Source organism: Parambassis ranga, chromosome 10 (genome assembly GCF_900634625.1).
Source record: "Parambassis ranga chromosome 10, fParRan2.1, whole genome shotgun sequence".
NCBI lineage: Eukaryota > Metazoa > Chordata > Actinopteri > Ambassidae > Parambassis > Parambassis ranga.
This window is the reverse complement of record NC_041031.1, coordinates 12,339,632-12,366,547: the sequence shown is the minus strand read 5'-3', so window position 1 is coordinate 12,366,547 and position 26,916 is coordinate 12,339,632. Positions and strand designations below refer to the sequence as shown.

The window sequence follows — 26,916 nt, the reverse complement described above, 5'->3', positions numbered from 1 at the left end:
TCCACACTGTTATCCCAAAACACCACCACAACAATGAAATATAAACTAAATGCAAATCTGAAATGAAACAAACTCTAATCCTGTGAAGTATTGAGCATTTTGTGTTTACATGGATCTAACTTGCACGATCAGATGCATTTAGTAAGAAACATTGATGCACATTGATGAACATATTAACCAACAAGGTTAATGTGCTGCCATTGTAAGTCTCTACAAACCAGATACATACTCTCAAAGTTTCTGAGCCTTATTATACAATTGTAGAACAATCTTTTCCTAGTTGTTGTCTCTAAAAAATCCACTACCACATCCACAAGCAATACAGATGTGACCTTACTTAACGTAATTTCACAATGAATCACATGCATCCAGGAAAAAAAAATGCTCCTGCACAAGCATAACGCTTTTCTAAACACCTGCAATCAGTGATTTCACAGCTGGAGTTCTGCCTGTGACAGACAGCCTGCTGTGACACAGTGATTGGACTGTCACCCCAAAATTTCAAACCCAGACATTATATTATCCAAACCCAAAAGGGTAATTCTATTGTTTTTGGTATTTTATCTAATCTAATCTAAAGGACTCAGACCTAATAAACAAAAATAGAAATATATAGGCAACCATGTAGAAATCAATCATGGCACTACACACATTCACAGCAATAACATAATCAGAACATAGTAGGCCATGGTCTTGGTTAAAAGTAGGTTTAGTTAAGTAGGTAAATAGAAATAGAGAAAAAATTGGTCTATACAAAACTCATATCACCCTATACACAGTGAGGCTTTATACAGTAGCCAAGGCCTGTGAACCTTCACCTCTTAGTGGTGAGTGTACACGAGCCCATGTTTTATCAAACTCATCTCCTCTATCTTCTTCATATGATCTCAATCTCATTAGGTGTAGCATGTCAGACATTTCACTCAGAGTCCAGTTTCCACATCTATTTTTAATATCACCATTCCAAATTTTACAGCTTTCCTCTCATATCTCAGTCTTTTAATTGATAATATTTTATAATGTTGTTTAACAATTTCCTGTACTGTTAAATGCAGAAAAAAGCTCACTATAAAGCTTTTAGCTCATGATAATTATACACAGATGCACACAGAGTCTATATAATGGCTGGCTGCAGTATATGGATGGAAAACCACACAGGACACTGTTTGACCCCATTCTCATAGTCTCTAATTTGCCATTTGGGTCAAAACTTAAAGAGGAGAGTGATAATGCATTAACTATTAGATATTCTACTATTCAAGGTCAGCTGTGTTGAGCATATAGAGAACTTGGTATGAAACATTTCAGAGAGAAACCCTACAGCCTTAAAGTGAGGCTTGAACTGCAGTCTTATTGAAACATTAATTTTCATGTGTGTGATTAATCCTGCATGGCTGGTTCACTGGTTTTTCATTTTAATGATATCACTCTAATGTGGGAAAGATATGAAAGTCATATTTATGAGTCCTTTAGTTTCTTAATTTTGCAGAAGCAAAATGTACCTTTTATGTCTTGAAACACTTCCTGAAATTGACTTTATTTGATTCATTTTGGTTGAGTTAATTTAGGCCGCTGAGATATACGAAAGTGAAACTGGGGTGAAATGAACAAAAAGGAAAAGAAGAACAGATAACTCTGTAAAGCTGGTCTTCCAGTGTTCTTTTAAGTTACAGAGAAGAAATTTAAACAATGTGGAGAGTGCTTTTTACCTACAAAGATGTTTACATTGGGTAATCAATACATAATGAGTTTATATTGTTATTCGGGATTATTTTACAGTTTGATCAGTTCTGGATGAACACCAGTGAAATGAGTTGTGTTGCTTCTAATGCTTAAACACAAGAACGGATCAAAGAGCTGGGTTAGGACTGGTTATTGTCTGTGTGGGGGTGCAGGAAGTCTCCATCGTGACTAATGGGTCGCTGCCACTAATTAGGAGACCAAACACACACATGGACACACTGTAACAGACGAGCACTGGCTATCCTTCCTCCTCATTTCAAAGGACAAGAACTTTAAAAGGCTGTCAGCTTACTTGCACAGATAGCAGTGGACTCTGTGTTTTGTTAGGTTACTGTATATATTTACTTGTTTGTTCTCTGAATCAATAACAAGATTATGTCAGTGCCTGTAATTGGTTGACAACAGGTGGGCTTGTTAATTAACCCCTTTTTCCCCAAACAGTCTACAGACAAATGGTCTGGTCATCACTGATGATTACTAGAGGAGAGGAGAGGAGAGAAGAGGAGGGGGAGGGGGGCATCTTGACTAAATTGTTGTCATCAGTCTGCAGAGTGGAGTGATCTGGCATTAGAGGTCCTAACCCAGCTCTTTGATTTGTTCTTGTGTTTATCTGGCATTATTTATCTGTCACAATGAAAATGTTGTATTCTAAGTGTATTTTTACTGTAGATGGCCGGTGTCTAAGTTTGCCCCTCTGTGGTGGTGCCACTTGTCCCCTTTCTTCCATTTTGTAAAGGGCTGGCTTCCTGCGCGCGCTCTTTCTGGACCCTCTAATTAGTGCGCGCGCTTGTGTAAAGGTGGAGGCTTGGCTCACAGCTGCCGCGCGGCTCACAGGAAACTTGTGCAGAGGAAACTTTGACAAATATCGTCAAATGTCTGTCACTAGCTGAAATTATTTACACTGTATGCTGCAGGTAAACTCTCCCAATGTGTGACGAGGGAGAAGAAAGCGACAGCGGCGAGAGAGCGCATCTCTCCGAATCACCCTCTCCGCCTCTGTCTGTCAGTCTTCCCCGAGGATCTCCTTCCTCTCCGCGGCCCCTGGACCTCTTCTCCTCCGCCTGTCCGCTGCTGGGGGACACCGACCTGCCTTACGTCGCCTCTCCGGAGTGTCTTCACACGTCTCCAGAGGAGCGGGAAGTAGGGGACTCTGAACAGTCCACACCGCCAAAGTTCCGCCAGCGCACAGGGGACACCGGTTCTCCGTTTCTTTTACGACCGGATGTGCGGGTAGATGTGCTGTACGACCACTACAATGACCCGTTTCCTAAGTGGAGAGGACGAGGCGCGGCAAATGCCGAACGCTTTCAGCACCATGGACAGAGACTCCACCGGGCTCCGGAGCTCCCGGACTACGGGAACCACTACCCTGTTGAGCACATAGACACAGACCGGCAGACGTGAGTCCTCCCTTTTCTTGTTAAAACACATTTTTAATTCAGCTCTTCATTCACCAATTCCACGGCCCTCGGCAGAGTCCATGTGTTTATTGATAAAGTTCCAGTCACGCAAAGAGGATACTGAGCTTGAGTTTGGAAAGAGCACACCTATTCTGGGTTAGGAGAATTTAATCAGGAGACCCTAATCCACCTGAAATGTCAACAAGTAGAGGTCAGTTATGGAGAGTGTTGAGTAAAGCAGGTGGATTTTATCTGAAACAACTACATAGACTATGAGGTAGTGATTTCTATTTATGGATTACATCAAGGTGACTAGACAGCAGATTAACAGACTTTTTCTGTATTAAATTAACATTTGAACCTGCTTTAATTTTAAACCATTATTGTGCTGAGATACTGAATTCCTGAAAGGCTTCTCTGCCTTCCTCCAATCCCCTTCTCATTTTATTAACTTGAGGTGTGATTAGACTGCAGAGTGGAGCATGTATGTACAGAATCTATATGGAAGGCTGGCTGAGTTTGAATGTATTAGTGCATGGGTTTTTTTCACTGCAGCTGCTGTTGAGAAAGCATCCTGACTGGTCCCTATGCGGAAATGGATAACCTCCGGTCATCGCAGATTGTGTGTGTGTGTGAGTGTGTGCGCGTGCATGTGCGTGTTAAGTAAATGAGAAAAACTGGGGCAAAACCATGTGACACTGAGCTGGAGCAGACTACAAAAATTGTCTTGTACAATACATCCCCCATACGTCACACTCATCACTCACACACTTACAGTGTGCGTGTATGTGTGCATGGTGTGCACAGAAAAGACTCTGTAGTCACCTATAGAAGTTCTCTCAACTGTCCTATTTGTTTAATTACCTCATTGTGAGATAAAGGACTGTAAGTCAATTGCAGGAGACACAAGCCACTGCATCAATGTAGTAAACCTTCTCAAAGTGATAAAGGGAGACACACATGATGACACTTAATAGATATTCATGCAGCACTGCCAGTTTAGCTGTGACAATCTGATGTTAAGAATAGCAGGCCTCTGATGGCTCTTTGATCTTCCCTGGTCTGTCTCTTTTATACACCACTGTTTAGCTTAAAAGGCCTTACATGTACCCTCTTTCTGATGCCTGACTGAATGTTGGACACCTGGGTGTGTGTCATGTTTAAGAGTGTGTAAGAGAGAATGAACATGCCTGTTTTTCATTACCACTACATTACGGTGAGCAACTCACCTTTGATCTAAAAAAAAAGGCAATTTACTGCTTGAAAGTGTGTGTGTGTCTGTGTGTGTGTGTGCCTGTGTGTGTGTGTGCCTGTGTGTGTGTGTATGTACATTTGATGAAGGCAGAGTAAGCTAAGTGTAACTCTCCTCAGTCTGCTCATGTCTGTGCACTGATAAAGTACTCACTTATTAGTCAGTTCTGTAATATTCCTGCTGAGTCGAAACATATTTTTCACTCATTATCCTCAATGTTTGGCTTCAAAGTTTAGCAGTCTGACCTCATAGATTTCTCCCACTGACACAAAGTTAGGAAGTTCAACTATAAAAAGAAGAGAATTCTGACCAATTAAAAACAGTTAGTTCAGTTTATGACTGAATGGCCGTATGCTAATGTTCATGTGCAACAAAAGGTGTATGACCTCTGGCTGTTTGTATGAATAAATGGTTTTACTATTTAAAACATTTACAGTGCTTCAAGTCCTGGTAAATAGCAGGAGTTTAGACTGATTTGGCAGGTAATAATAATATTGATAACATTATCCATTAGGCCTACATGACATTGTGCTTATGTATGTGTAAAGATTTTCAGTCACACCAAAATCACCAACACCAGTAAACTACATAGTACCTAAAAGCCTGGGATGTCAAAGATCTCTAGTTTGAGAGCCATTACTAAATAAGAGACCACTTCTGAACAGGCTCCAATGGTGTGTTAGAATCATTTGCAGCAATGGTGCATGCTGGTCTGTTTACTTTCACTGGCAGTTTTGTTGTTTGATAGGAAAGGGAGCTCATGGACAGGCTCTGAGTGATCTGCAGCAGATTCTGACTTGGATGTAGCATCAAATGAGGACTGAGTCAATTCTATAATTGATAATAGCTGAACCACCACACTGTGTAGATTCAGAATTAAGAAGCAGTGCACATAATCACAGTGAGCAGTTCATTCATGAAATCAAATGAAATGGGGAGATCCCACTGTAAATCTAGATCTTACAATGTGCTCACATTTTAATAAAGAACAGTATGCGGCATGTAACAAATGCCTCAATCAATCTATCACAGGCTACCTCACTGTCACCACTAATGCTAAAACACAGCTGAAACTGCTTGTAGTTATTTAAGGACAATGATGAAGCCTGACAAAATACATTGTGTTTATGATTCTGTTTACATAAAGACATAAAAATGTATGGTATTGAACACCCCCACCTTTTACAATCAACGCCACAGAGCTGAGAATGGAAAACTACTGAGTCCACCCAAAAGAATAAGAGGACATATAGCAACATATATACAAATATTTTGCTGTATTCTCAGCCTAAAATGATAGCATGGCCAGCAATACCTCTTCACTCCACTCAGCAGAAACATCTGATCATAACTGTTTCTTTGAAAAGGTACAGGCCTTATGCTATGACAATGCCTTGTTCAAAAATATTTGCAGAATTGCTAAGAACACCTTGGACTTCAAAATTTTTCATATAATGGTTTGTTGCTCTGATTGGTTTTATGTCTGTCCAAAAGCATCTAGAGGAGTTTATTCTACATCTCTTGGTGCTACTGTCTAGAAAAAGACCATGAGATTTAAGTATAAATATAAAACAAGCACCCATGTTTGAACCAAAGCAGGGATTACATTTGGACTTGTGTTCTACAGCTAGGATGGGGTAAAATCATGTCTGTTTAAAATGCAGTGCAGTACTCCTCTTTTTCTGATGGAGTAGAATCATTGTATGCACTTATTGTTAAAGCAAGGTGTTCTTGGTTACAGGAATGGTCATGTGGCTTTAGGATATATATCTCTATCCATCTCCATTGTGTCTGCCTCCTTCTGTTTGTGTGTTTGTAATTCTGCACAGAAATGATGCAGGTAAATTCTATTTCACATCCGAATCATAAGCAGTCAAAGATGGATGGAGCGGGAGATAGAGAGGGATGGAAAATGGCGATTCATTACCTGACTATAAGGTTATCTAAATGGGCTGGCAGCCAGACTGTCCCTTCATTTATGAGGAACCCATCCAATGTTTACAAATATGTCTCTAAGAGTGTGTGTATGTGTGTCTGTGTTTGTAAGGAGGTGGGGGTTGTGAAGGAGTTGTTTGTTATGTAGTACAGCACAATGGCCTTCAGAAACAAATGCCTTTCAGACAGTCAACAAAACATAAACATTTTAAGCTCCACAGTGGTCGTGCATGCTGTTAGGCTATAAGATGTGTTTAAGTTTTGTATGCAGAGTCTGCAGCTTTGCATATTTGAGTGTGTGAGTGGAAGAGAAAAGGGGTGATTTTACCTCTCATTGATTGACAGCCTAAGGCATACTGATTGTGTAAATCGAAAATCAAGAGCTGCAGACCTTTCATACTGTTCATACACACTAAAAATCACACACATTCATTCTCTCCCTCTCTGTCTCGCTCTTGTTCACACACACACACACACGCACACACATAGTATCTGTCTTGGTGAGCTTTCATGCTCTCTTCATCTTCTCAGTTCCACATCCTTTGACACCCCCCGGGGAGTATTTCTAACTTGAACAGGTTTCCATTTTCACCTTTTTCCGTAATGTCCTGCTGGCTGTGCACACACACACACTAAGTAAGCTCCAAGTTAAGTTCACCTTTTTGTTTTTAATTTTGTAGCAGGTTTTACTGTAAACCTGGGGCTGTTGTTGTTTGTAGGGTCACTGGTCTAATTAAGATAACACAAAGCAGCAGCATAAATGTTTTATTTAAGTCTGTTTCTATTTAGCACACTCAATAAGAACTGTTACGATTGTACTCTAAAAGTGACAGACTATTATATTAGCATATTCTAAATAGAATTTCACATCTGAATTGGTTATTTCATTGTGAAAAATCGATCTGTGCTGGTCAATAACATTTCACCGAGACCACTCCTCATTCCCTTTCCTACTTTTCATTTCAAAGCTCTGTTTTTTCCACTGTGTGGGTCAGAGAGTCTGGCTATACAGCAGGCACAGACATTGTGTTTATGTAATACAATAGCAGGAGTACAATGAATATGATTTTGTGGTACCAAGAGTGATTACCTGGGGTTCTGTGCAAGCCACGGACAATGCGTCACTGGGGATAGTGCTCCATTTAAGATGGAAGACAAATGGAGACGACCTATAGAGCAGGAGGTGCATGTTCATGCCTGTGCCCATGCATGTGAATGATGAAGTCAGATCATGAAAGAGTCGCTTTGGATGACCACTGACGCATAGTGTGAAAGTTTGTCATGCCAGAGCCAATTAAGCTGACAGCCTCATCTCTGTCTCGCCAATCAGAGCTGTTGACCTGAGGTGGCCCCGGTGTGAGTTTTGACCTCATTGATCTAGCCTGAAACAGATATATCACATATGTCTTGGTGGTAATTTCTATGACGGCAGAGAAGAAGTCTGTGTTAAGCACTGCTGTGCGTTTGACCAGAGCCTGTCCACAGTGGACACCCACATGGGAGAACAGTAATGACTTTGTGTGGCATGATGGTCAGTTTGATGTTAAGTAATTATGCTTAACATCAAACTGTCATTTTTCTCTTGCTTCCATTTGTCTCTACTTCATCCTCCATCACTTTGCCTTTCTTCCATCTGACTCTAAATGTCTCTCTTATATCTCTATTATGTATTGTTGCTTTCCCTCATTTCACTGTTTCCTATCGCTTTTATTGTCTCCAGGGTGGAAGCCATGCATCGCCGGCACACCACGCTGAGGGAGAAGGGGCGTCGCCAAGCAGTGCGAGGCCCAGCCTACATGTTCAATGAGCGTGGCTCACCCCTCACTGCAGAGGAGGAGCGTTTTATGGATGCTGCTGAATACGGAAACATTCCTGTAGTGCGGAAAATGCTGGAAGAGTCCAAAACCCTAAACTTCAATTGTGTGGACTATATGGGCCAGAATGCTTTGCAACTGGCTGTAGGCAATGAGCACCTGGAGGTGACAGAGCTGTTGCTGAAGAAGGATGGTTTGGCCAGGATTGGGGATGGTCTGCTGTTAGCGATTTCTAAAGGTTATGTGCGAATCGTGGAAGCCATTCTTGGCCATTCAGCTTTCGGTGGAGGTCTGCGACTGGCTTTGAGCCCTCTGGAGCAGGAGATGCGTGATGATGACTTTTATGCATATGATGAAGATGGAACTCGTTTTTCACATGACATTACACCCGTTATACTGGCTGCTCACTGCCAGGAGTATGAGATTGTCCACATCCTTTTGTCGAAAGGGGCCCGCATAGAAAGGCCTCATGACTACTTCTGCAAATGTTTAGAGTGTGTGGAGAAACAGAAGAAAGACTCGTTTAGTCACTCACGTTCCAGGATGAACGCATACAAAGGCCTGGCCAGCGCTGCTTACTTGTCCCTCAGCAGTGAAGACCCCGTACTCACCGCCCTCGAGCTCAGCAATGAACTGGCAAGACTGGCCAACATTGAGACAGAATTTAAGGTGAGGTGTTCATGTAAAAATGCAGCATAAGTGACAATAATAATAGCCCTTGTAACTACACACCAAATCACTAGTCATACTGTTATATCCACTCATCATATTATAATTACCTCTTAATTGTCATCCTTTTTGAAGCAGCCACAGGGGCTTGACTGCAACAGTAGGATTTTTCATGTAATCCAATAACTGTTATGGTTAATATCCATTTAAAGCTGGCCCCTAACCAAATTAAACATTATATGCCTTATACACTTAAAAAGGAAGAGGTGAGGGTATTACTTCGGCTGCATTTTAAAACCTCACCACTAGATGCCACAAAATCCTTCACACCAGTTCTTTAAACTGAACCATGGTCAATCTACTGTTCTGAATGTGTGTTCACCCGTTTGCACATTTTATTGGTGCTCTACGACATTAACTAACCCTGTCCAAACTCATTTTCATTTTGCTGCGAGGGAACGCTATATGATGGAGAGGTGTGCTCAAGTTGTAGAACTGTAAAAACTAATGTAAAAAATTAATTTCACCTGATCATTCAGTGATTCAGTAGCAATTACTTTCACAATGCTATTTTTATAGTTTATTTGCTATTTCTAGCAGAGTTTAGGAGAAATAGGAGGACAGCACTGGGGAAGAAAATGCTAATATTTTGTTCTATTCCTGCCAATGATTCAACTACACTCACATCTTGAATGGATTTCCCTGGGCCCTCCCAGCTTTTTATTATTCCCCTGAAGTACCTGTTAACAATGCAATCTGTCCTCAGTTTGTTGTGAAATAAAAATGGAAAATTGGGACAGTTTATTTTTTGATGGAAAATATGATAGATCTTTGTGCATTTAACTGAAATGAAAGATTGCATGTTATATAATGGAGAAAGTGACATACGAAAGGCTATGTTGAGAGGAAGGGACTGTGGATATGTTTGGACATTGTTAGAGTAAGATAAGGATTAAGGTTTGGTTGTGATGAATGGGTAAGCTATCGGGACTAATGAATACATAATGCCAAAGAGTGCCCGCTTGCATCTGTGTATTGGAGAACATTTCCTCATGTCATAAATGGACTCCGACTTTTTTTCAAATAGCTTCTGGCATATCTCCTGATGCACACTGATGGGGGTCACAACATGCCTGCTCACTTGTGTGACAGGTGCAGGCATGCTTTAAGTAGTAGCTAGACATGAAGAGGAAGCTGATTCCCTCTCACTATCAGCCATTACCTGTCCCAAATCACTTGGCTTGGGTTATTAGGGCCACCACATGCATGGATAAACTGACAAACTGTAAACTCATAAACTGATATAATTTTTTGTGAGAACAAACATTAGCCAAACCTTTCAGGCCCTGGTCATCAAGTAATCATTAAGTTAGCAGTGTCCACACTGTATTATCACAGTATAGGACTATGACTGAATCAGCCATCTATTTTCTGAACACGCTTTGTTGCCAGGGGGCTTATGTTTATTCGCTTGCCTTGGTCCACCCATGTGTTGCTTCCCTCTAAAACACTATGAATTTCTATCTTATTCATCTGTTCTTTCCACTTACTGCCCACCTGTGCGTTTGATATTCAGCCTTTCTGCTTGTCATTCGTTTCTCATCTCCAGACAAGTTAATGAGAAGGGCTCACCTGAGGGACCATAGTTGTGTTGGAGCTCATCTGTCTCATTACCATCTCATTATCACCCCTCTGTCCTCTCTCTTTATTTGTCTCCCTGTCTCTCTGTCTCTCTTTACAACAACTTCCCCTTACTTTAAAATGTCCAGTAACATAAAGATAACATGCCAATAGCCTCAGTGTAACATCAAACATGTTGATGGAAATTTAATGGAATAAAGTTAGGCATATTGTTGGTGTGAGAAAATCAAATCGCCATTTCTTTGCAGAGGGTAGTAACTTCCTAGAGTCCTGCTGATAATGTGAAGGTTAACAGATAACTATTGGAGATTGCGGCTTCATATTTATTAGATCGAAATGAGAGATATATTGATCTTCTCATCTCAGCAAGGCTCAGCAAGATAGCAATTAAGTGTATTTCCCTCAAATAGAGCCATACAGGAAAGTTGTCTTTCACTGGGTTATATAATACTAATTAATTATTAATTAACTAATTATTATTATTAATTAACTAATATAATACTAATACTATTAATTTGTAATAATATGCTTACATATGCTGGTATTCATTTACCCCTCTGTAAAGCAAGCTGTTCTAAAATATACAGCTTGCTTGAGGTAAGATCTGTGGCTCTGAAGCCTACATCGGCACCTTTCTCTGCCTCGATCTATGGATATGTTTACTTGTATCCTCAGAGAAGTCTAATTCCAGCATAAGACTGTAATGTGATTTGACTCTAAGACTTAGACATCAGCTCGTGAAAGGTGCATTAATTCACAAAGCTTAAAAAATCACAGGATCCAAATCATGACATTTAGCAGCTCATTGTCAAGTTTCGTTAGTTCGAGATATTCCTCAAGGTGGAAATTCACTGCAGGTGGCACATACATAGCTTACCTGGCAAGCTGAGGCTTTTGTCCTCACTGCAGCAGCTGCAGATTCTGCCCTGTGGCTCTTCAGTGCATGTCATCCCTATCTCTCTAATGCTTCCTGTATCAACTATGAAAGGCAAAAATGCCCAAGAAATAGTGCACAGCAGGCAGCAGACAACTGTCACACAGACTCTGAGACTATGATAAGAAGGACTCTCTGAAAAGATAAAATACGATAAACTAGTTTCTCTATGTGAAAAATACGCCGTATATGCCGTATGGGGTTCCTCAAATTGTAAGGGTTAGCACCATTCCCATTCTGTGGGTCAAGTAGTAATCAGAATTATCAACAAGTTAGATGTTAATAACAGACTTCATAAGGGGTGACAATGTTGGTGTCAGTGGTTTGGTAGTTGACTTATTCCTTTAAAATGTTAAGCATGTACTGGCATGATGTATGCAATATTGAATTTCCCCTTTGGGATCAATAAAGTATCTATAAAATGTGAATGTAGTGTAGGACTGTAATAAAATACAATAAATTCAAATAACATATATGCACATGTGCACACAGTCAATTTAAGGTGCCTTATGTCTGCTGGCTCAAATCCACACTGCTGTTACTGTGCAGAGATGAGAGTGCTGCTAATGCTGCACATTGGCTACTTATGTAGGAACTGATGCATATCAGGACCTCCGTAACAACCTAACATTTATCTTCGGAGATCTTACTTTTCAAGACAGCCCATCAATTTCTTGTGCAAGCCTGTAGACACTCACATAAACACACACACTCATATTCACACAGCCGCCAAATACCCTTGGGAAAGACAGGGGAAAGTGTCATCTTGTTTTTTATGTACTTTTTAGTCTAATTTTTGTATTTGGGTTATATTGATATTGCTAGAAAATGAGACAACAGAGAGCCAGAGAGAAAGTAAAAGGTAAAATAATGGTGTCCACTGAAGTGCAGTAATTTTGTCTCTTCTCCTCATTCCCATCCCTCCATTTTTTACACACACACACACACACTTAGACTCGTGTCTCCCTCAGTTCACTCATCTGTGACCATTCTCACTCTGTTTCACACCGCTCTGTCTCCCAATTTCAATCTCACAACATCATTCTCTTTCCTTAATCTCAGCTCCTGAGGCAAAAACCACATACCGTGAAGTGTGATTGGATTTTCACGTGTGTGTGTGTAAAGCCTGTGCATGTACACTCTTGATATCTGTCTCCTGACAATGTAAATATTATTCATTAAGAAAATGTTTCATTTTCTGTACATGTTCCACCCTCAAGTCTTGTCTTTCCTCAAATGGGCAGACATGAGATTGTAATTGATTTCTTTCGCCTATAGCAGCCTAAAGGACAAACACAGATGGTGTCTTTTCCTTCTTGTTCCTAAAGAGTGAACAGATGTTACATTCTGATGCCCAGAATGTACTTTGTAATTTGTAGATAGTGATGAGCCTTAACTGACATGCAGCTGAATTTTTTTTCAATGGTAAATCCAACCCTAGTGGACCAGTTTATGTTCAAGGCTACATCAAACGTTGGAGGAATGTTAATAATGTTCATGATCAGTAGGTGCACCAAAACACAGACTCTTTATCATCAGCTGCTTACAGAAAATGAGCAGTTGAACTGATTATTTCCCACATTGTTAAGTGCTAATTATTTTCCTAGGGAGACTTGTGTAAAAGTTTTTGCTTCATCACACTGTAATGGCTTGCTTGAACACAGCACAAACATGGTGATGAATGCATAATGAGAAAAACTCCTCAGGGAGTCTAAAACTGCCACAAGCCCCAGTCTGCTGCCTGCTTAGCCAAGTGTTATCAGACAAGCTGAGGCTGAAGGGTCAATAGGACAACAGGCCTATACAGTTTAATAGGAACTATCTGCTGTTTATTTTTGGTTTCTATTTTGTCAATGGGTAAATAACTCCTTATACATGTGTATTTTTCCTCCTGTTTGACTGGCCTTGCTATACTTGAAATATATGGTGTGTAATTTGTAGGCCAGCAAATCATTAATGTAAACTAAATGTAATCTTTAGGAGGTGAATGTGAGTGTCTATGCAGATGTAGATGCATATTTTAATGACTAGACAGTGGAGGTGATTGATTACTGTATGCAGACAAAGACAGGTGTCAGTTGAGTTGACAATCAGTCATTTGATTGATGTTACGTTACCTGTAACTGTTTACATGTATGACTTATATCGAACATTCTAACTATTTTCCCCTCTCCTCTACCACTTTTATGCAGAATGACTACCGTAAACTCTCCATGCAGTGTAAGGACTTTGTGGTAGGTGTGTTGGACCTTTGCCGAGACACTGAAGAAGTTGAAGCTATATTGAACGGAGATGTGGATCAGTGCCCACCAAGCGCGTACAACCGACCCTGCCTCAGCCGTGTCAAGCTGGCCATTAAGTATGAAGTCAAGAAGGTAAGACAAATAAGACAGTACAGTCGACCCTGTTTTATGTACAGTTGTATGAGTCAACATTTCCAGTTGACTGTCTGTTGTCTACCACAGATGGACTGTTTCTCACTGCCCATGTCTAAACCTTAGTCTAAACCTAACCTTTTTTAAAAATCTAAAACTGACATCGCCATAGATGAAATAGATGACAATAACCATTATCCTTAGGCCGCAATTCTGACTCTGAAGATGAGGTTTTTACACATTTGAGTATTTCCAGAGAAAAATACATGAGTGATGCAGTGTTGACATGGTCTGTGTAAGGCAGTATCTTTTAGCCATGAGTCTACATGCAGTATTTTTGTGTATTGTTGTGCATGTGGCCTCAGAGGGCCCTCTCTCTGGCTTCAGTGTAAGAGCTAATCCCTGTTGAGCAGAGGTGCTCTTACTAAATGTCAAACCAAATCCCTTTTTTCTATTTCTCTCTACCATGCTCTCTCATTCACATGTCCTATTTGACCCTGCTGCGTGCTCCATGTTTTCTTTAAAGGTAACCCCCATGGGTGTATGTTTGCATATGTGTTGCAGTGTACAGTGCATTGGTGTGTGTTGAGCTCTGTTTGTTAGAGCCATGTTTGTATCCTGTAGCAGAGAGCGTGACCAATACCAGGCAGCTAATTACACAAGAGGGAGGCAGAGAGGGAGGGAGGGATAGATCACCATGGAAACCATGAAGCATGACTGCATATAGTGCCTGTTTCTGGACACAGGCAGGGTTCATGTCATGGGTCAGTAGCATTGGACTGAGTGCTGAACACTAAAAACTCTTTTAACTATGATTTTTGTTGGGTGGAAGGTATGTATGGCTGCCTGTTGATTCCTTCTGTATGTGGAAACAATTGAGTGCACATATACACCTTGTGTGTGTGTGTGTGTGTGTGTTTGTTTCGATCTGTGGATGGTTGCAAAGGGATGTCAAGAAAAATGCTCCCTAAATGCAAAAAAGGGCAAAAAAACAAAGACAGGACATAAACCAAGGGAACAAAGGTAACCATGTTTTTTTTCATCCATCACATGAATGAAAAACAATACTCAAACACCAAGCCTAATTGATACAATAGGTGACCACCAGCTGAACATTGATTGATTTTGTTGTCCACATCCTTCCTCCAGGTCTTCTTCATCATGAGGCCTATGTTGGCTTTCATCTATCACTTCCCTTTCTGGAATAAAAACACTAATTAACAAGATGATTTCTAACCTGCTTGTTGGCTTTTTGTCTTTCTTAATAAAGCCAAATTATAGCCATAGATACACATTTAACACTACAGATTTATTTGTTTATATTTATATAGACTTTAATTCCTGCTGTAAAACCAACCTGTACAGTATTACATAGGAGCTATATATTGTATTATATAGGAGTTATATATATGTCAAGCTAGGGGTAGCTCTGATTAAATTTGAACTGAATGGGGGGATGTGACGTTATATCTGTATATATGTACATTTTGAATATATTGAAACACCATCTCAGGAGGGTTATGATATATTATTCGAATCGTTTGCAGTATTTGAAGTAAAAAACAGCAGGACCAGAAAGTGAGAGTGGCCTCAAGATATCTCTGTTGCTGCTTTGAAGTAGCTCATGTTGACTGTGTGTCAACTCTAGGAATGTACTTCTAACTTTGCTCTCTTTCAGCCGATCACCTCAAGCCACTGATTTTATAAGTAGTTTGTCAGGTTTATGGTATAAGGCTGAAGTTAAATGAGTTATATATCTCTCATTACATACATACAGGTGATTGGAAACTGCAAGTCAGTACTGCCCACTGAGAAAATGGGCATCATCTGTTTTTGTTGAGTCATTGCTACTCTGGGTAACAGTCCCTCAAACTCTTTCTGCCTTGGGCCATGAACTTATCAATCATCTATCCTATGCTGTGTATGCAAGACATACCATACTGGGATTGTCACTAGAGTTTTATGGTTTGTCTGGATTCCTGTTGTTCCTGTGAGATTCCTTTTAGGTTAACAATAAATTTGTCTGTCATCACATGACTTGGACAAGATGGAAAAAAACATAATAACAAGAGTTATTCTTTTTTTTAACAAAATACTGTGTCCAAATGTCAAATGCTAACAAGGTAATCTGAGTTGGCTTCAGACAAAACGCCACTGCCTCAGCAGAGTAGGATTCTTTATGCTATTTGTAAATGTATGTAAAGCTGGTCTACTCCTGTGTCACCCTGTAATTAGTAGAGAAATGGCATAAAGGCCTCTTTATATGGAGGCTGCTATACCTCGTTTTATCTGCTACATCTCTGGAGCTTAACCTGACACTTTTTAAATATTTACAGATCAAAGTGCTCTGTGTAGTCTTAAAGACACTGCCTTCTCACTGCATCCAACACCAGATATATTGATTTGGTGCTATCCTTTATTCGGTTAATCAAGGGGCCAGTGTTTGGCTTCTGCAGATAACTAAAATTGAAGCAGTTTGGGAGAAACATGGGGAAACATTAGCCTCTCCATTTCTGACATTTGACATGATGTACTCATTTTATGTGTGTGCTCATTACTTAACTGATTTTTTTTACAGAATCCACATTTTACTATGGACTGTATAATTTATTTGTAGTCATCATTAGTCACAGTCATCATTAGACACATCTCATCACCTGTTACATATCACAGGTCATGGAGTGTATTATATTTATCAACATTAAACGCCCTCATTATAAAGTATTGTTGTTTGCTCCTTTCTCCCTTTTCCTGATTTTCTTCAGTTTGTTGCACATCCCAACTGCCAGCAGCAGCTGCTGACGATCTGGTACGAGAACCTGCCCGGCCTGAGGCAGCAGTCCATCGGTGTGAAGTGCTGGACAGTGCTGGGGGTAACCGTTGGTCTGCCCTTCCTGGCTGTTGCCTACTGGATAATGCCATGTAGCAAGGTACAAACACACAACAAGCCAACATACACACAACCACTATCATTCTCATTATTTATTAATGCTGGAGCACTGATTGTTCATGACACACTGTATGATATTTTTCCTTGAGCACCATTCTGCTTATAGGCTCATTACACACTAGAATATACACTCGCTGGGTGGAAGGAAAAAGCATCTCTCTCTGGTCCATATATCCTGACCACAGGCTCTGTCACCATGGCACCATGACAACAGCTGCATGAATAGCTAAGTCAAATATGTAAAATATGGCTTGAAGCACATTTATGAGAAAGCTCCAGTTAGCTTCATTCCACCTCACATATACAGTAATAGTCACACCTTCAATAACAACCCTGTTTATATGGTATAAAAAGAATAAATGTGGTGCTGTTGCTGCTTACAGTAATCCACTTCCCTACTGTGTGTGTGTGTGTATGTGCGTGCATGTTTTTATTTTATTTTGTGTGCCTCACAACTCTTTCAAGCCTGTTAAAGGATTATTTCTCAGGAGACCGTGAGCACAGTGCCAAACTTAATGGCAATCCAAGCTGTCAAGATATTTAACTCTGGATTTGACAACTGCTGTAAAGACCTGTGTGGCTAAAAACATCTCAAATTTCCGGTTTAAGAGCACTGTGTAATCACCATTTGATTATGGGCCCCGAGGCACTTTATCACATTTTCTTAATACTCCATCAAGCAAATTATAATTTGTAAAGTGACACAATACAACAGAGGCCACATGTGCATGCAGCAGCTGAGTGAGCGGTTATGCAAATCTGCTCATCAACCTGGATAATCCTCCACCTCATCATCAGGAGCTGCGTATCTGTGTGTGAGGATGTGGTGATTCAGACGCCATATTGAGGACCTTTGAGTGGTTCATGCTAGGTGTGACTGATGAATTAGTTATTTTGTAGACTAAGTGAGAGAGAAAACAGCTGATGTGAAGTGTGCAAGAGGATGGGGAGCAGCAACGCTGAGAGAGCTTCTCCACCACTGAGACAGAGTTTCAATCATGAGGCACTCGCTGCATCTGATAGGAAATCACCTGTATGTGTGTGTGTTTATATTTTGTGCATGCACATGTATGTGCGTGTGTATGATTACATTTAATTATGAATCAACCAACCGATTAGCCTGTGTGTGTGACGATCTGCCATTTTGTGATGCAGCTGAAGGAGAGAGCAGTGTAGAGAAGCAGAAAACTAATATCAGGCTGCAGAGTGGGAAGTTGTGTGTTATGGCTGTTGTTGCATGCTCAATAACAGTGTGACAGCAGCTCAACAGAAACACAAACGTATATTAATGGATTTGATAATGATAGATAAAGAGAGAAAAACACACCAGGATGGATAGAGACAGGTTGTAGAGCGAATGCTTGGATGTGTTTTGGTTGATTGCATGTGTAGTGTACCCTTGTGTACCTGCAGCTAATCATGCAATTTTGCTCTGCTCATATCGTCAATTGCTTGTCTCTTACTGTTGATAATATTCTCTCATTTTTGCAGCAACACACTATTATCAAAACTATATTACATTTCAGCCAGGAGGGATCGAAAAAAGATTTTTGTTACTCAAGTAGTATGTCATTGAAGGTAATCGGAGATACTGGGGTTATAATTACTTTGGAGATTTCATTTAAGAGAAAGAAATTGGAGTTTTGTCTTGTAAGTGGTGAAAAGCAGATGTGTATTCAGATATGGAATGTTTCTTGTTGATTGGAAAGGCTAAAAAGACAAGGGGAAATGGATAGTGGTGTGACAGGTGTTGATAGATGCAGCTGAGAAGTGTTGCTGAGTGACAGAAAATAGATGAAATAAGACAAAATAAAACGTTATAGGGTAGAATTTGCCCTACAAATCTCCTGAAATAAGGTTCATGTGTTAGTCATGGGATTTCTCTGTGTTAGTGGGAATTCTAGATTTTATTTCTCATAATCTTTGAAAGTATGAAGGTGTAAAAGTGTGAAAGTATGAAAAATGTTGAAATCATGATAAATACTTGGTTTTCAGATGCCACAGTAATGTCAGAGAGGCTCTTTTTTATGTCAATTATACCAGCTATCACAATCACTTTGCCAATGATACGCTTATATTTGCAAATGCTACATGTTGCTCCCATACTACACTCAACAAAAATATAAACGCAACACTTTTGTTTTTGCTCCCATGTTTCATGAGATGGACTTGAAGATCTAAACTTCATTCCAGATACACAATATTACCATTCCTCTCAAACATTGTTCACAAATCTGTCTAAATGTGTGATAGTGAGCACTTCTGCTTTGCTGAGATAATCCATCCCACCTCACAGGTGTGCCACATCAAGATGCTGATCTGACATCATGATTAGTGCACAGGTGTACCTTAAACTGCCCACAATAAAAGGCCACCCTGAAATGTGCATTTTGTTTCTGCTTTATTGGCGGTCTGGGGACTCAGAACCAGTCAGTATCTGGTGTGACCACCATTTGCCTCATGCAGTGCAACACATCTTCTTCGCATAGAGTTTATCAGATTGTCTATTGTGGCCTGTGGAATGTTGGTCCACTCCTCTTCAATGGCTGTGCGAAGTTGCTGGATATTAGTGGGAACTGGTGCACGCTGTCGTATACGCCGGTCAAGCACATCCCAAACATGTTCAATGGGTGACATGTCCGGTGAGTATGCTGGCCATGCAAGAACTGGGACATTTTCAGCTTCCAAGAATTGTGTACAGATCCTTGCAACATGGGGCCGTGCATTATCTTGCTGAAACATGAGGTGATGTTCATGGATGTATGGCACAACAATGGACCTCAGGATCTCATCACGGTATCTCTGTGCATTCAAAATGCCATCAATAAAATGCACCTGTGTTCTTCGTCCATAACAGATGCCTGCCCATACCATGACCCCACCACCACCATGGGCCACTCGATCCACAAAATTGACATCAGCAAAGCGCTCACCCACACGATGCCACACACGCTGTCTGCCATCTGCCCTGAACAATGTAAACCGAGATTCATCCGTGAAGAGAACACCTCTCCAACGTGCTAGACGCCATCGAATGTGAGCATTTGCCCACTCAAGTCTGTTACGGCGACGATCTGGAGTCAGGTTAAGACCCCGATGAGGATGACGAGCATGCAGTTGAGCTTCCCTGAGACGGTTTCTGACAGTTTGTGCAGAAATTGTTTGGTTATGCAAACCAATTGTTTCAGCAGCTGTCTGAGTGGCTGGTCTCAGACGATCTCGGAGGTGAACCTGCTGGATGTGGAGGTCCTGGGCTGGTGTGGTTACTCGTGGTCTGCGGTTGTGAGGCCGGTTGGATGTACTGCCATATTCTCTGAAACGCCTTTGGAGACGGCTTATGGTGGAGAAATGAACATTCAATGCACGAGCAACAGATCTGGTTGACATTCCTGCTGTCAGCGTGCCAATTGCATGCTCCCTCAATGCTTGTGGCATCTGTGGCATTTTGCTGTGAGACAAAACTGCACATTTCAGGGTGGCCTTTTATTGTGGGCAGTTTGAGGTACACCTGTGCACTAATCATGATGTCAGATCAGCATCTTGATGTGGCACACCTGTGAGGTGGGATGGATTATCTCAGCAAAGCAGAAGTGCTCACTATCACACATTTAGACAGATTTGTGAACAATGTTTGAGAGGAATGGTAATATTGTGTATCTGGAATGAAGTTTAGATCTTCAAGTCCATCTCATGAAACATGGGAGCAAAAACAAAAGTGTTGCGTTTATATTTTTGTTGAGTGTAGCTAATTATTTTCCATTTAATTACTTTTCTGCAGTCTGTCATCCATTTAATTTGCACTAATGCCTCATTGCACACAATCACTGACCCTCCTGTTTGGATATTTTGTTAATTTTCATATCTCTGTGGTTCCTCCTCTGCCCCCCCGCTCTGTTCTTTTGTCTTAAGAAGGATTCATATCAAAGTCCTTACAAGGAAAAAAAATCACCATACACACAGGACAGTCTATTCATCAGTGAGGGACAGGCTAGACAACACTGAGCAGAGTTCAAATATAAAATATCAATAAGAACAGGTGTTGTTGCATTGTAACTACGTATTTGCAAGTTTGATGGTTAACCTCTTAAATAATCTGTATTATTAGGATTGTGTATCTGTGGAGCTATTTATTTTCTAGATGTCTATTCTGAGATAGATATCTAGATAATACATTTCTTAGAGTGGATGCCTGTGCACACTGTGTACACCAGGCTTAATTCTCCCAGGTGAACAGATATTAGTGGATAAGTAGGCAGAGCAGCTTCTTTCTGGCCATGTAAGATTCTCATTTAACACCAGATTTCTCTTACTTAATGTGCATATGCCTCCTGCTAGTGGCCAGCATTTTGTTGGAGTAGAGAAGATTAGCTTTTGTCACCTTCACACTGATAAAAAATTGAGTCTGTCGTCATCACACACCAGAAGGCCTGATCTAGGATGACCATCTCATTTAAGCTGAGGGGTGAAATGGATCGGCCTTATCAGCACAGCAGCTGGGAGAAATGAGGGGAGGCAGAAGGAGCTTTAGAGGAGCTTTTACAGGGTTAAGAATTACCAGCCAACCTCATCCTGTGTGTGTGTGGCATGGGAAGAGCTACTGGATCTGACGTGTTACTGCATGCAGAGAGTAGAGATGTCCTGTGGGGTAGTTAATATTGAACACAGCAGGTTCAGAGAGTGGCAAATGTTGGGATCTGAAAAGTCTGTATGGGTTGGAAGTGAGTGTGCGTGAGCATGGATTTGTGTATTTTGGCATACTTTTGTGCAGCTATAAAAGTGGCCCTCTGTTTGGTGGCATTGTGTAGTACCATCTTGCATTATGTTCTCCCCATATGGTGCGTTTCCACAAACACTCTGTTGATTGTGTGGCATCTAGTTACTCTGGCATGATGTCTATGTGAAAGTGATCTGTGGTAAAGCACATTCATGACATGCAACAGCTGCTGTTTTCCTGCTAAGATGGTTGTGTAGTGGTGCTTTTCAGCTTTTGATCTCTGAGGACCGAAATCTCAGGAACTTAAATTATCTCAGTAAATAAATTGCAGATGTTTTGTTTTGCTGATGTTCTGACTGTTCAGAAAGTTCTCTTACTGGCTGCAGCATTAACAAGTAAAGGATGTTTCTGTGTGTAAATAATATTTTCCATATTATCCAGCAACCTCGTGCACTTTCCATGACTGTAGAAATTAGTTATAGAGACCAAAGACTCTATTTTTGAAATAAAGGTGGGGATTTTAAAATATAGATCAATGTAAACTGGCCTACTTTTGGAGCATGCCTTAAGAGGCAATTAGAGAGCTTTTTGTTACTTCTTGGTTTTAACGCATAGTGGCTTACTATCCATACTACTACACCCAGGGTATTTTGACAGCAGTCACTGTGACTAAAACAACCAGAAAGCACAGGTGATTTTCCTGTCTGTGTGGTGTTGTTTTGATGACATTATATGTTCCACTTTTATGGATAATGTATACTGCAAGCTGATGAAAATCAGTGTAGGTCAAATGTTAGTGTTGTGTTTCCAGCTTTTTTTATACAGAAACCAGTACATGCAGGTTTGTATGTGTTTTCAGTGTATCCATTCATATTGTGTGTGTCATTATTTAAACAGATAATGGAATCTAAACTTCTCTTATCTTGATATATCCTTAATATTTGCACTTCCAGCTTGGTCAGATCCTGCGAAGCCCCTTCATGAAGTTTGTGGCTCATGCTGTCTCCTTCACCATCTTCCTGGGTCTGCTGGTTGTCAATGCCTCTGACCGCTTTGAGGGCGTTAAAAACCTGCCAAATGAGACCATCACGGACCATCCACGACAGGTGTTCCGGGTTAAAACCACCCAGTTCTCCTGGACGGAGATGTTGATCATGAAGTGGGTGCTGGGTAAGTCACTTTCTCACGCAGATAGTACATACATGGTTGGTGTGGTTCTGCACTGTTGCTGCAAATTCACATGAACATTGACAGATTCGATTAGAATGGATTGCAACTGTCAAGGTGGGTTTTTCATCATGTTAAAAACAACCTTAAGATGCCATGTGTGTGAGAAGTAAAACAGTTCACTGTGGTTTTTATTTTTAACTTGTGTTTTTAATCAATACACACTTTTTCAAGATAAGAAAGTTCATGAGGACATTTCTTCAAGGGTCACAAAACTTTTTGATCCCACGCTATTGTTTAGGTTTTCCAATACACATCCTAAAAAACTCAAAAGTTTTTGCCCACCTAAGATATGAAAGGTATTAAAAGTTTAAAAAGGGAAACATATCAACCAAGGCAATACAAGATTTCATGCTCTTTTATCTCCCGAAGATCAAATAGAAGTTTCCTGGTTGGATGCAGCAAGAGCCAGACTTTTCTTTTCTGAAAAAGAGAAGCGAGACGTTTCTGAGGGAGGTTTAGAGAAGAGGAAAAATGGGAGAAATAGTGGATATAAGCCAGATAAAAGACAAGACGTTGTAGTGTGTGTGGTTGGCGTGTAAGATGACAGGCATGAAGAAACAGGGAGATAAAAAGTAGGGTCAGACAAAGAAATCTCAGTGGATAAATAGCCCATGGCAATACCTGCCAGACCTCAGCTGTTTTCCATCTGTTGATGTTCTTCCCTTTCATGCACACACATATAATGGAATTATGTGTGTCGTTTGTGTATGTTGGAGCACATATGGTTCTGTTTTTATTTATTTATATATAATGGCATCATTTCTATGCCCACACTGGTCATTTTTGGCAGCTGGTGCTTGTGTGAGTGTGTGTGGTAAGTGATGGCTTAGGTAGACTGGGTAATTATAGTACCAGCAGCCTGCTTTGAAGGCCCAGTAATTGTTGTAGAGATGATACTAATCAGTGCGCCTTTTCACTCAGCAATTTTCTCCTTGTTTTGGCTCCAAATAGAGAATGACAGAGTGGTACATAAGATGAATTCACTTTTCAATGAGTGTTTGTGTGTGTTTGTACGCACCTGAACAAAGTGGCACATTTCTGAATGGCTCGGTATAAATTAGCTTTTGTTGTCAACATCTATATATGGGCATGGTTAGAGTGCATATACTGCTATGTGTGCATATAAATGTGTCATTTTCATGGATTTGTATTTATCCTTTGTATTTGTTTGTCTTTTTGTAATCTTTTCTCAGGTATGATTTGGTCAGAATGCAAGGAGATCTGGAGTGATGGGCCCCGGGAGTATGTCATGCACCTTTGGAACGTACTGGACTTTGGCATGTTGTCCATATTTGTGGCGTCCTTCACAGCTCGCTTCATGGCCTTCCTCAAAGCGACTAAAGCCCAGCAGTATGTGGACATGCATGTACCTGATGAAGACATCAGTAACGCCTCATTGCCTGAGGATGTGGCTTACTTCACTTATGGTAAGCAGTGTTACAGTTAAAGAGTGGTGTGCAAACAGTGCAATGTTCCTTCACTGCAATCCTTAAAAGGGGCTAGAGCAATTAAAAAAAATTGACTATATAACTGTATGGTGCTGGAGAAATATGAAAGGTAGCATACTAGCCAGCTTGTATCAGCCTGTGCATAGTCATACTTGGTACCACTAGCCTGTACCAGTGTTAGCAAGGGAAAATAAATCTTGACAGAAACAGCAGTGTCCTGCTCCAGAAAGGTTCTTTATTTTTTGTCTATACCACATGTAATTTAAAGACCACCCAGGCAGTGTTTTACGATCCTGTTTGGAATGTTCCTTCTTTGTTCCAGTTCTATTACCTCACATCTTATCTACTAAACAAATTCCCCAAGTGAAGGAATTTAAAACACTGTGATAAAACACAAAAATCTTTAATGAGGTGCTTGAATCGCTGCTGTGCTTCATACGCCACTGATAAGGAGAATCTGATTATATTATATATATTATAACTAAAAACCTCTAGCTTGCACTCGACCCAAAGTAAAAGATGGGAATGTATTTGTCATTTAGAAATAAATGTCATTGTTGCATGAAGATGTTTGCAGATATGCACACAATCTGCTACAAACACACACACTCTCACTCACACTAGAGTGATTGCTCATAAATTACCCAGGCTGAGAATAATAGATGCAGACGACATAAAAACATAACTAAGCAAAGATTTTTAACAGTAAAAATACTATGTAATCTGAGAACACTGAAAGTGCTCATTATCAGAATCAGAAGTCATATCAAAGGCTGCAGACTACCGGACTATACAGCTCTAATGGAACCTTCATCAGTGCTGTCATCTGGTGGTCTTACTCTGTCATAACACATCAGTAAATAGAAGGTGTGAAAGTGTCAAATATGTCCTGCATATTTCTCCATATATGTATGCAGTGGAACGTGCACGTTGTTGTTTTTAACATGTGTTTTTCTTCTTCCAAATAACAGTTTTGCTTTTACCTTATCTAGTTTGTGTTTTTATGTGTCTGGCTCGATTATCCTTTCTGTTTACATGTACCTCCTTGGCTACCATCCCTTTCTCATCGCTGTCTCCGTCTGTCCTTACTTCCCCTTGAACACATTATCCCTTCATCCCTTCTCTTTGCTCTCCACAGCTCATCCTTGCTGCCTTGCCTCCGCCATCTCCAAAGACTCTCCCTCTTCCATCCTCTTAATCCATCTTCTTACATTACCGTCTCCTGCATCAAAGCTCATGTTCCTAAACACTAAGATTATGCCTCTTATGAACATTGCTTGCCAATATTTGGATCCCATTTTAAGTAACCAAAAATGTACACACCAGTAACAAGAAAGAACGTGAAGAGCAAGCAATATGCCAGTGACCTTGAGACTAATGTAAATGTGCATAGTGGACACTTTAATGTAATAGTTCAGTACTTGCAGACACCTCTAAAGAAGAAGAAGGAAAAATAATTAAATTCAAATTTTGTTTAATAGCATTTTTATCTGAGAATACATATGCATACATTTCATAAAACAAAGCAATTAGAATCAAGTGTCCTTATCCACAGTGGTTCTGGTTTCAGCACAGGTCACAGGTAAAGAATCAGCTGCAACAGGAAGTAAAAAATTTATTTTTTAATACATCATGACACACTATCAAGTATTAAGAAGCAGCAATAGGCAGGTAAGCTTTAGACCAGTTATCTATTATTATCTAGGAAATCTCGAGAGTGTTAGATAGCAGAAATTGAGAGGCAGGTGGGAGCGTCTGAATTGACAATTGAGATAACCGGACTGAAAAAGTGAATAAAAAAACTCCACAACAGGGCTGCGGTGGATGATTATGGAAAATCATGGATGTAATTTGAGCTACACTTCTCTACTTAATTCATCACATTTTGTTCTGAATAGAGAGGGATATCAGAGGTCCTTTATTCATGTCTGAATTGATTACGCAGCAACTCTTACTACAGTTCAGTACATAACTAACTTTCTCCATCTCCTCCAGCCAGGAACAAGTGGCGCCCATCTGACCCTCAGATTATCTCCGAAGGCCTGTATGCCATCGCTGTAGTTCTGAGTTTCTCAAGAATCGCCTACATCCTGCCAGCCAACGAGAGCTTTGGTCCACTGCAGATCTCACTGGGCCGGACGGTTAAAGACATTTTCAAGTTCATGGTCATCTTCATCATGGTGTTTGTGGCCTTCATGATCGGCATGTTCAACCTGTACTCCTACTACCTGGGGGCCAAGTACAATCCCGCCTTCACCACGTGAGTTACAGTATGTGCAGCTGTGAGTGTGTGTGACTGTGTGATCAGATGGTGGTTAAATCTGAAAAATCTGTCTTCCTCTTTCTACATGTGCTACCTTCTATTCCATCAGCATCAACTTATTTGACTTGGACTTTATGTTTATATAACATGATAGATAAGGCCATGGAACACAGAAATCCTCAGGACATTATACAGCACATCACTACATGTCCCTGTTAAGATGTTTTTCTCTGTTCATTAAATCTATGGTGCTTTATCAGCTGCTAAGATCGAACTTTAATCTTCCCTTAGAACTAAAACTGGCAATCAGGCTATTTGGTTAAATTTAATGAGGAGAAAGTTTCTCGTTAAAATCTATAACAAACACATGGTGACTTGTTATTGATTCTCACGGCTTTAACAAAAATAATGGTTTAGAAACTAGCTGTCTATCTCCATGTCACCTTTTGTGTGAATATTTTTGACCAAAATAGGATGAGAAATGAGATGACGGATTCAGTCGGAGCTTCAGAATATACACCAATATTAGTTTAATTCCAAGGCCTCTT

At 40.4% G+C, this 26,916-nt stretch overlaps 1 protein-coding gene across 6 annotated transcripts in view; it reads left to right on the top strand.

Annotated features, from left to right (window-relative positions):
- The first annotated feature begins 2,670 nt into the window (after positions 1-2,670).
- trpc7b (transient receptor potential cation channel, subfamily C, member 7b) overlaps positions 2,671-26,916 on the top strand; it is a 38,853-nt gene continuing 14,607 nt past the window's right edge. For 5 of the 6 annotated variants that reach the window (XM_028416320.1, XM_028416319.1, XM_028416317.1 and 2 more), the window contains exons 1-6: positions 8,061-8,813; positions 13,581-13,763; positions 16,529-16,693; positions 22,381-22,597; positions 23,851-24,084; positions 26,101-26,365. In XM_028416320.1, the coding sequence (XP_028272121.1) occupies positions 8,061-8,813; positions 13,581-13,763; positions 16,529-16,693; positions 22,381-22,597; positions 23,851-24,084; positions 26,101-26,365 (1,817 nt within the window). Of the gene's footprint in view, positions 3,144-8,050; positions 8,814-13,580; positions 13,764-16,528; positions 16,694-22,380; positions 22,598-23,850; positions 24,085-26,100; positions 26,366-26,916 lie in introns of those variants that run through there. The other variant, XM_028416315.1, reaches the window with a different exon arrangement.